General features: G+C 41.4%; 1 protein-coding gene across 7 annotated transcripts in view; it reads right to left on the bottom strand.

Moving 5' to 3' along the window:
• The window catches only part of dock10 (dedicator of cytokinesis 10), a 62,141-nt gene that overhangs the window by 39,810 nt on the left and 10,174 nt on the right, over window positions 1-12,157 (bottom strand). For 3 of the 7 annotated variants that reach the window (XM_071205192.1, XM_034098183.2, XM_034098174.2), the window contains exon 1: window positions 1,095-1,599. The exons of 1 other annotated variant lie outside the window; for it this stretch is intronic. In XM_071205192.1, the coding sequence (XP_071061293.1) occupies window positions 1,095-1,253 (159 nt within the window). In that variant the 5' untranslated portion in view covers window positions 1,254-1,599. Of the gene's footprint in view, window positions 1-1,094; window positions 1,600-12,157 lie in introns of those variants that run through there. 3 more of the 7 variants (XM_071205189.1, XM_071205188.1, XM_034098181.2) reach the window with 2 other exon arrangements.

Consider the following 12,157-nt stretch of genomic DNA (forward strand, 5'->3'; position numbering starts at 1 on the left):
ACCAACTAATTTAAGTTACTAAACAAAATGTGCTTATTGGAATGAGGTCTTTCAAACCATGTTAGCCTGGAAAATTGTAGACACCCTGGCATTGTTTCAGCACTGATGAATGTCTTTCTCTGATTTGGGAAAGGCTTAGTTAGCGCATTCGTTTGTAGTGAAGCCTAAATATATCAGCACATTAGATTATACTTACAGTACAAGAATCAGCAGTTTAGCATGACTTTGCAGTTTAAACTATTATGACTCTAGCTTGCCACAGAGACCAGAAAAACAGGCACCAGAAGAGAGGTTAATGGAGGGAAAGAAATAAAGAAGGAAAGAAAAAAAGAAAGGGGAAACAGAAGGGGCGAGTGTAGAGGGCCCACTCTGCCAAAACTCGAACATTTTTTCCACTGGGCTTTCAGAAACCAGGGTCTTTCTCGGAATAAAAAACTGGCAACCATTAGTGGATACAGATACCAAACAGATGTACTGACTGACCTGCAAAGAAAAAATTGTGAAGAAAAGTACACATGTTCTTTTAAGTGACTCATTCATCGATATATTCATCCAGTCATTCATTAATTCACTCAACCATGTAACCCTCATCCACCATTTTATCCAGTCCCGTTTGAATAGCTATTTTAATCATCTTCTCTCTTGGCCATATGCATAGCAAGCAGATTTTTCCCACAGAAATTAGATTCCTCATGTCTGACCCGACCACCCCCCTCTATTCTCCTCCCTCCATTTCCGCCCCTCTGCCTCTCAGCTGTGAAGAGAAACGACCAGGCCCCAATCATTGATCATACATCAACCTCAGCATCAGGGAGAGTACAAAAAAGTATGCTTGTAAGAAAAGGCACATATGTAGAAAAAACAATATAGAATGTCACAATTAATAAATGAAAATGTATACCTAAGGTAAAACTTGCTTTTACCTTCTGGCTTAAGACATAAATCCATCCATTAATGCAATCAAAATGCACAAAAATATACACACATTCCATCCAAAAATTATGACATTACTCCAGACCCACATACTGCCACCCCGTTTACCTGCCCACGCATGCATAAGGTAGAAAGGCTGAGTTGGAGGTGCAGTAGGTTACCATTACTATGATGGTCAGAGGGGATGTGGTAGTGGTGTAACCCTCTAGGGTTGGAGTGGCAGCTTCCAATGACATCTGGTCCTGTCGCGAACACATGTGACCGCAGTCTGCACCGCCCACTGAACGTAGGAGCAAGACAACACTGGCCGAACAACCCATAATCCTCTGCTGTCGTCTCCTAGTCCAGCGTGATTCCGTCCAGCAGTGTAGGCTTCACCTGAACTGAGACTCCTTGTTTATCCTAACCTGAACTCAAGTGCCTGCCTTGATGACACAGTTCAGTCCAGATAGCACCTGGTCCAGCCAGTGGTGCTGTGCTCTGTTCAGGCCCAGTAGGATATCTGAGGCTCCATCCTACTGTCCTCTCTGGTCTTCTTTCACTTTAACCAGTCCTGCTTTGCAAGCTTTCTGTTTCTTTCCTGCACTGCTCTTCTCCAGTCTCCAGCTCCTAATGTTGCTGTTGCTGAGCTTACACACTGGCAGCTTACTTGGCTCTCTCTCTCTTTCCCTCTCTCTTTTCCTCCAACACACACACACACACACACACACACACACACACACACACACACACACACACACACACACACACACACACACACACACACACACACACACACACACACACACACACACACACACACACACACACACACACACACACACACACACACACACACACACACACACACACACACACACACACACACACACACACACACACACAGCAGCTGTGCACGGTTCAGCCCAGCCGACTCACCGAACAAATCACAGTCTGCAATAGCCGTCAGCTGACCAGAACCAGCTGCTGCATGCACGCACACACACATACAAACGTACATCATTTTTCAGATTTTAATTATGCAGCACTCTTCCTCACAATTTTTCTCTCAATCACAAGTGTCCTTTCAAGTGGCCAGATCTGCTGGCTGGGCATTTGTGTTTAATGGACTCCAGACAGTCCGTAGAAAGCAAAAACGCTGTCCCACACTTTGATTTGGTAAAATAAACTATTGCTTTTGTTTTACGAAAGTGTATAAAATGTGCATATTCATGTGTTTGCTAGAGGTAAAATCAGGTTAATGTTCAAGAGTGGATGTTGGCAGAGTGTGTGTGCAGCTCTGGGGTTGAGTTGGGGAGTGGTGAGAGACGCTATTGAACGAAAAGTGGATGGTAATTGGGGAGTGGGTGGCTACAGATGAAGCGTGCACTTGGAGTTTTCGGACTGTAGAGCTAACATGGGGAATTCCTGCAACTTTGGTTTAGCTCAGAGACTGCAACAGGATACTGACTGGGCTTTTAGCTAAATGAAACTCATAAAATGACATTACATCAGATGTGCCAGGGACAATCACTTTCACCAGTCTAATTGTTCTCATGTCACAGTAACATCTGGTCTTGCTTTATTCTTCATGTTCCATTTTCACTGTGTGTGGCTAAATGGAAAGACAGAAAGCAATATGCATTCAGACCAAAATGATCTTCACATGTTTGCAGCCATTTGAAATCCTTTTTTTTTATTTGAAAATTCCCAATGTTTTCTTCCTGAGTCGTACTTGCGGAACAAGAGGTCGTCCAATACATACATTTGGAGAAATATATTGATGTACATTAGAACCAGTTTTTTCACAAAGGTTTCTTGAGGGACATTTTAAAGCCTTGACTTTGGGTAACTGTTCTTTGCCATATTTGTCAGTCTCTGGAATCTTAATTTAATTTGGTTAATAGGGAGGAGGGGGAGCAAGACGGGACCAACACACATATCAAATTGAATGTGACAGGTTGAGACTGTCAATCAATCAAACACTGACGGAAAATATCGTCAATGGAACAATGGTTGTCAAAATCACCAATGCAATACACATTATAAGAAGTTAGAATAACTTAAACTTTAAAAAAAGATATAACAATTTAATGTATTAAAAGTTATTTTTCAAGGAATCGGCATCCAGAAGCTACTGTATTAGAGAACTACACATTCTTTATGTCGACACTTGTGTCATTATTTGAATTGGTACAATATGACATGACATCATAATCTTGTCATAATCTTTTCCTTTTAAAATTAAAAAGTATTAAGACAATTATCGGTTTAAAACTATTGGATTGGCTAAAATAATGCAGTGTCAATGATGAAAACAGTTCTCTTTTCTTAGCCATAAAAAGTTGATGCTTTGGAGATTCATGGTTTGTATGATAATTGGTAACTTAAACAATGTAAGGATGACAAGAGTAAGTAGACTAACACAAATAAAGTAAAACATGGAAATGCAGATCTCAAAGCATCGCTGACAAAGATATAGCTAGTAACCCAAGCCTAGGGTCATTTAAGGTAATGCTTTACATATTCAACCTATACTAAACTACATTATAATTTAGTTCTACATCACGCATTGTTTTTAAAGGCTGTCGGTCGATTGGTCTTCAAGTGGCACATAATGTATAGGCAATGACATTTGCCCACTCTCAGCTCCCTGCAGAGAGTAGGAGGTAACCATGGTGATGTTGTTAGGTCATGATTAGGGTCATTAGTGTCCATGTCTGCATGACAGAAAAACCCACCCACCACCCACATAAACACTCATTATTATAATGCTTTACAAAGCTAAATATAAACAGCCCAACACAACCAGACACACAGAAAAACACATGTAGGCATACACACACTGTATGTACACATTTTAAAGGAGATGATAGTGAATATGTCCATTGAATGTTCAAAGTAAAGTAAAATTAAACCCACCCCCACCACCATCCCCTCCATAACACCTCCAAAAACAATTACTTCACATTAAAAGCTCTGCATTGCAACATGCCGTATAACAGCAGCTAAAACAGACAGAGCCCACAGAGATGGGCTTTGTTTGTATGCCAGGCCTCCACAATGGTCCTGTCATGAAAATATGCCCACACAAACATGCACTGTAGTCTCCAGCACAGTCCCCATGTTACACAGCTAGCATGGCGTTGTGCTCTCATTCACTCCGCCTGCCTTCACATTGACATTATATCACCACGCTGGCTGCTGTGAGTATGTTTCCATCCACATTTTGAACTGGTGACATGAAAGCATTTGCAAAAGATTATCACAAGATAAGATTATTTGAAGAGTGTCGAATTGAAGCTCATGTTACATTAATGTTACTATAAATGAATTGTGTCTGTCCACACACATTATGAGGAATCATTGACATTTCTGACAGTATATTGGGGTACTCTAGCATGAAGATAGACACCAGTAATTTGCTGGTGCTTTGTCTTCATTGGCTTTCAAAATTCAGAAAGGAAAGCAGGAGCAGATTATTATACTGTGCAAGATTTATTTGGTTGTCTTTCACTTTATTGTTATGGACAAATGCAAAATGGGCAATACAGAGTAAAGACAAGTACTTATTTTTGTTATCAGGAGAGTTGCAGTCTGTTAGTCTAGATGTATTATACCATTATCATGCTAGGATGAGGCCTGATCACACCATATTCATGCTTTATGTTTGTTGTTATGCACCAATCAATCAAAGTTGCCTGAAAATGTACTATTTTAGAGAAATGTAGTCTTAATGCAGAGACAGAGTAGGGGGTTCATTGAGGAAAGCCTCTTTAGCTACAACCTTCTCTGCATTTTGTAATTGTTTCACTCCACCATTTTTTTTTAAATAGAAGTAGAAGGAAAAGTGAATTTAAAGCAAAACACAGAGACAACTTTCAGTGAACGAGGTGGTGAGTGTTGAATAAGTGATGGGGACATTGCACTTTCATGGAAGAGTGAGGAAACCGCCCTCTGTGGTTGGAGAGAGACATGGAGATGGTACAGTGTAAAGCAGCTCAGCTCCCAGGACACCTGTCCTTTAGTGAGAGTCGGTTAGGAGACTACTGTAAATAAATCACACAATGAAATGGAAGAACAAAGCTGTACAAGGATCGCGTCCCATGCCCAAACACAACCACAAACACCGCCATGTACACAATGAGACGGAATAATCTGCTGACTCCTTTTGTTATTCCTGTCGCTTCCTATTTCTTCTCAGTTAATCATGTGCCACTCAAAGATATAATTTCTGAACTACCTTGGACGCATAATAAATCCCAAGCCCCGTAACTGTATCTTTAGTCTCATGGGTTATTTAGTCCAATTAATGTTCAATAAAGTAACTGATATGTAAGTGTTATTGCTTAGAAGTTTTGCAGAAATCAAAACTGAGCATTTTGTTTGAGTAAATGGAGAAACAGCTTGGCCAGTGCTATTTTTGACAGTAACTTCATGAAAAAGAAAGAGGAAATAATATACTAGGAACATAGATAATAAAAGAGTCTGGTATTCAATTAGCTTTAAATGTCATAGAATAATTCAAAGAAATAACGTATTTTTATTATAAACTTGCTGTAGTTTAATGAATGAAAATGTAAGCAGTATTACATTGTTAGCTTATCTGAAGGGAGCGAGTTTGGTAATTTTGTTTGTAGATTCCATTTTTAAGTGCAAAATATGAACATGCACTTTAACCTAAAAACTGTTGCATGCTCACTTTCTTTCTTACAAATGTAAAGCAAATTGCAGATAAACCACCTAAATATGTTCTTGTTAACCCACAATGGTAAGCTTCTAAGATAAAAAAACAAATCATGACACACAAGGTAACGTCAAATATATTATAGAGACTCACACGGACCATTACATTTAAGCATTTAATTGTGAGCACCTTTTCTATTGCTTGGACCTACAGCATGCCTGAGTATGTGTCCTCTTTGTGCTCACCTTTGCTTTTTTTTGTGACCGGGGGTTTCACTGTGTGTAAGTCTGAACCTCTGTAGAGGATGACATCATCGGGGTGCATAGGGCAGAGAGCAGCCATCATTTGTTGAGTTAATGTTTTCCAGCTGTGTAGCCTCAGTCTCTACAACCCTTCTGTTACTCTGCTGAACAACACTGACGGTGACAAAGTGGTGGTTATGTACGCTAGATTTGCAGAAGTGTGATGCGTGTGTGCATGAAGCATACGCATGTATGTTAACTATTTAGTCGAACATAAGCTGTTTTACTGACTTCGATTAGCTCAGCCAACTAGGCCAAGGAGGAAACCACAGTCCATTAAACTCCTGCACACTGCCTTGTAAGCAGTTAGCTCTGCTTTAGTGAGGTTCCCTGCAGCGCTGCAGGCTGACTCACGGCAGCGCTGTTTGATGTGGTGCAGAGCTTCACGGAGTTTACTCGGGAAAACACTCTCCTGTTCCCATGGAGACCACAACAGGAAGGATGCTGTCACTCAAGAGGGCTGGGTTCTCAGTGACGGTTTGGCCCCCTGGCACTCACAGAGCAACACGAGGGGCACAGGGTCACCCTCTTTCTGGCTGCACCACCCCCTACTCTTAAACACAGCACGCACTCTTACAGGCTGCAGTCATCGAGAAAGTTTACTGACTCGAATTAAAAAAAGAAGGAAAAAGAACGGAGCAGAAGAAGAAAAATACACCCATGTCCGGACACTTTAAGGTCAAGTTAATCTAAGGTAATTTTCTGATAAACTCCACTGCAAATAGTGTACAAAATGCTTTCAATCTGATTTGTTGGGCCAAATTTAGGTCAAGATGATTCTTTGTATTTGAAGGGATCTTTTTTTGCTACACTTGTGTATTGTTAATATTGTTTCACATTAATCCTGATGTGCTGTTTGCAGTAAAACCTCAGCCTGCGGATGCAACACCACAGCACGCGTTCTCTTGCACAAACAGGAAGACAGCCTAAAGTCTAAAGTGAGTTTCAGCCAGGCACCCCTAAGAATTGATAAGAAAAACATTGCAATACAAATCTGTCTGCACTATGTTTGACCTGTACCTGTAATTGTCAGATGTTTTTGTGGTCATATACTTTTATGTTATTTTCCTGGCTTTGAGTGTTTCATCATATTGTATTTTGTGATGTTGTTTCAGGTGGTTGTATACATTAATGGCGTTACCCTGCTGTGTTGCAGCTGTGGAAAAATAGTGCTTGGAAAGTATGTGCTTTTCAGTTTCATTTTTTCTGTATCGGAAGAGCAGATGTAAGACTTTTTCTGTACTTTTGTTTAACCTGGAGGGGTTTTCATGATTAAGATTTGTGTTGGTTTTGTTGCTCATCCAGAGCTCTTGCTTTCACTGTCACTTGTCTCTCTTTCTCTTTCACATGTTAGATGTGTTGTCGTTTTTACCTTCTCTGCGAACCATTGCCCTTCTAAAACAAACACTGCACACGTATTTTCATGAGAGAATGCATTTGCAAATATGAATCACTTTGATCCATTTGTACAATCTGACTGTAACAGGATCATGTTGTGAACCTGAAAACTGTGAAGTATCTCTTTCCCTGGAGGTGTTAACAGGAAGGACAGAGATCAGCGCCACAGCACTCTGCCAATGCCATCTAGTGCTGAGAGCCGGACACAGCAGGCCGTGTGGAGGGTGAGAGGCTGGCACCCTGCTCACCTCAGTGCTGCAGTGGCCCTTACAGCAACATCTTTGATGAATGACCTCCAGGAGGCGCTCTGTGCCATAGATACTATCTGCTCCTCTGGTTTATTTAGAAAAGGAAGCTATTAAAATGTCTTTAACTGAAAACTAAAGTCCTGGGGCAGGAGGGATGTTGGGGGCGGGAGCAAGAGAGGGGAGATGAGACGGAGAATGTGGGAGAGAGGAAGTTGTTAGGTAGCAACTGCTGGGAAAGGGGGGGCATTGTTAAACATTTCCATTCATTTTCCTTACCTCGTACTAAAAGTTCACCCATCTAACCAAACAACAACAACCTCAACGTACTTTCCTCGCAGAAAATTACTTTCAGTATTTCTACTTTCAATAATAATTTAGCGGGGATCAAAAGTAACAAAATAGATACACACACACTTGAGTTCATGGGAAAAGTATATCTGCATATGTTCCTTATAACAGACGACATATTTAAATGTTATGTAATCAAGGAAAGACAAATTGAAAGCATACATCCATTTGTCTTTACAAACCTTAATGAATAAATATGTACATTTTGTTAGTTGGACCACTTTTGGACTCCACCTATATGAAATATATGTGGAACTTTGTACAAAGACACACAGACTGGTTTACATTACACATCAAGGAAATGGTTTTGGAAACGGTTTCGTTGAGGTATACTTACCAAGATGTTGATACATCTTGATGGTTAAATTAATACTTTGATTAATAGTCACACTCATTAAATGCATGCCATATGCTTATTCACTCTAAACTGTTATTTTTAATTAAATACAAATATATTTTATCAGGTTTGGGAAGGTGGACTATGTTTAGAGTGCAGTGACCCAAATCCAATAAAAACATTCTTGGGAACCCCCTGAGACTTCCAGATTCCTTTATCTCAAACACTCTTTTTAACTTGGACAATGGACATAATGGCAAAACAAAACAATAAAACTGCAGCTTGTACCTTTCTACCTCCCTGTTTTTTCTAACGACAATTCACAAATTCATAAAGAATCTGGCCTGTGAGATTTGAAAAGCTGAACACTGGAATGATCTAGCATCAATTCAGGAGCAAGGGCAGTAGATTTCCACACAGCTACTGTACTGTCACAGAGCCGGTGCCTCATTAATTCATTCTCCCACGTGGCATCTCTCCATATCTCCCTGATGTTTCCCCCCCCTGTCCCAACTCTGGCCTCAGCAGTCAAGCATAGCCGGCTGAGGTCACCGGCTTCTTAATGCATTCTGCAATATATATTTACAATAATACCCATCCTTAATGAGGTGGTAATGCTTATTTTGGTTCGCGCAGACAGGGTACAGTGCTCTTATGTTGCTTTTTAAGGTTTCAATGAGAAAAACAGATGCAGTCAGCTCACAATACAGGGAAGGTTTAAATAAATAGCAGCAAGCAGAGCAAAAGAGCTTTTACTTATATCGTGATTTATTCGTCCAAGAGGGAACATTAATTAGAAACAGAAAAAGACCCTTTGCCAGTATTTATTCGTTCATCAGAACCTGATACTACTGGAAAAAGTACTGCAGCTACATAATAAATACCACTTGAGTACAGTAGCCATCATTTCTCTCTCAGCAGTGCCGTATCCGTTGTTTCTCCGTGATCTTATCTTAGCCATTTATACAGCTGTTAGGCCTCTCCTGTTTCCTGTACAGGTAAGAGAGTCTCCAACACTGAGAAAGTTCACAGACTCCTTCATGCTGGCCAAATCAAACTCAGAAATACTGTACTTAAAACTCTCCTCGACTTCCACAGCATGCCGGAGCCTCTTGACACTCGGAAACCCTAACTACTCCTCGGGCAATTACGCCTAATGATTTCTGTTTCCTGTAGGTCTGTTAGCTTGAAAAATGTGTCCTCACTCTGAACCTGCCATATTCATCTTAAATCATGCCCAAGCCAATATTTACTTTGATGCAGAAATGCCAGAAACACATACCATCACAATGCATGCTATGGTTATGCACAGTCACGTCCATCCAGCCTGAGTGTAAAATAAATCTTAAGACTTTATGCCAACCCCCTGATCTACACCCTCAGAGTGAAGAAAAAGCCAACTAGAATGTCGAGTTAGCAATAAATCATTCAGTCCTGACACCTACATCTGACACCTACACAAAGCCTACATGTAACCTCTATGTAACCTCCACACCAGAGCTAACTATCCACCAGACGCCCACTCAGCACAGCTCCTTCTCCCTGGGGTCCCAGTTTAGGCAGAGGACACAGCTGTTCTGAAGACTTTTCCTCATGTGTTTTCATATCTATTATTCCTTACCTTCCCCCCCGCCCTATCTTACAGACTCAAAATCACTCCTCTGTCTCCTGCTCTTCTCAGTGCTTTTTTCCCCTTTCTTATTTATTTTGCAGATCCCCTTCCAGCTCTTTGGCTGACATTTAAGACAAACACAATTTGTGTACGCACACCAAAACATACAAAGCCAAACAGACCCAAACATTAAGCCGTAGAGAGGCATTAAATCAAAAACAGAAATCCTACAAACTCCTTCACTCTAACATCAGCAACCACAAGAAAGATCTGAGCACCCTGACCTTAACTCCCTTCATTTATTGAGCGTTTTGGCTCCGGGTTATGTTTCATGTGGGACACATGTCATAGAGACAGTCAGGGTAAATAGCAATGAGCGAAACTGGCATCTTTGAGTAAAATCTATTTCTACTCGTCCACTCGACAGACAAAACTGTGTGATTAAACACTGACCATACACCCTTAAGTTCTGAAAGTCACTTTACTTTCAAGAGGAATCTCTCCAGGAATATTCTGGTAAAAATAAACAGCATGTATTGAACTTCCCAGGTTGACTTACTACTGTTTGTCCTGTTTAATTTGGGGAAATACCGTAAACACTTTATTTGCCTAGTCTTGGAAGCTAGCTTAGTTTAGTTTAGCTTAGCTTAAGGTAACGACTAGAAAACAGGGGGGAAAAGCTAAACTAACACCTGCAAGCATCTCTAAAGCTTTTCAATTAATAAAATATTTGATTTGTGTTGTTCAGTAAACAGTAGAGATTCACTACCCATTGGCCAACGAATATTAGAGCCCTGTGTTTTACACAACAGCTTTTAAGAAATCCTAATCCTTTGCAGATACTGTACTGCTGGCTGTCCGGTTGTTTGAACTTCTGGTTAGATGCATGAATGTGTGCACTTTTATCTTTGGATATGGATGGATGTGGGTAAGTACAGCTGGCGCTGAAATTAATAATGGCTGCTTGTTTCTGTCTCTTTCAGTTTTACTTTCTGAAACCACGGCTAAGGACATACACGGACAGACAGGATGATTGGCAAGTCAGCCGGGTTGTTCAAAGCAAGGAACAGTTGGAAAGACCGCGGTGAATGGCACACAAAGATCTTACATGTCTCAAACATGTAACAAATACACAGTTTTGTTTTAAGATTTATATCTTTGAGAACAGCTTGAGACATACAAATGAGACATTTCCTTTCCTAATTAGATAGTGCGCTCTATCTGTCTCACCCTGACCAGCCGGTGAAGACAGTTAATGAGGGAAAGTCCACATCACTTTTGACTGCCACACAGTGTGTATGAGCATGTGTGTGTGTGTGTGTGTGTGTGTGTGTGTGTGTGTGTGTGTGTGTGTGTGTGTGTGTGTGTGTGTGTGTGTGTGTGTGTGTGGATACAACAGGGCAAGGGCAGCAGGGCATGGGGGTCGGACGGTAATGGCAGTAACATATTCAGGCCTCCTACTCTGGAATGCAGAGTGAGGGAGAGACACAACACTGCAATTCACTAGCAGAGAATCACTGAACTATTCTTAGTCCAGCATGTGAAGTGGACCCCCCCCCTTTCTCCCCTCCCTAACCCCTTCCCTGAGGGCCGTGAAAAAAAACCTGGATGGACGAGATGACGTGGTGTCTATAAAAGGTACAGGGCAGGATGGTGAAGCTGGATGGAGAGCTTTACAAAAAGTGAGAGACAGGATAAAAGTTAAGCTCCAGTGAGGCAAAGCTCGGTCAGCTCAGTCTGAATGGAGCAGTTCACTGGCTGTGAAGCCTCTCCAAAGAGTCTTTTGTACACGTACATTGGCACAATGCATGGAGCCCGGGGGACCTCTCTCTCCTCCTCTCATGTGACACACACACACACACACACACACACACACACACCACACACACACACACACACACACACACACACACACACACACACACACACACACACACACACACACACTCTCACACACACACACACACACACACACACACACACACACACACACACCACACACACACACACACACACACACACACACACACACACACACACACACACACACACACACACACACACACACACACACACACACACACACACACACACACACACACACACACATCACTTCAGTGGACATTACATTGACTTACATGCATTTCCTGGAGACTTATCCTAACCTTAACCATAACCAACACATGCCTAACCCTTACCCTTAACCTTACCCTAATCCTAACCAAATCTTCACCCTAAAATTAATGATTCCCCTCATGGGGACCTCCAATGTGTCCCCATAAGGGAGGCGAGTCCCCACACGTGACTATGTAA

This window comes from Pseudochaenichthys georgianus, chromosome 13, assembly GCF_902827115.2.
Source record: "Pseudochaenichthys georgianus chromosome 13, fPseGeo1.2, whole genome shotgun sequence".
NCBI classification, from domain to species: Eukaryota; Metazoa; Chordata; class Actinopteri; order Perciformes; family Channichthyidae; genus Pseudochaenichthys; species Pseudochaenichthys georgianus.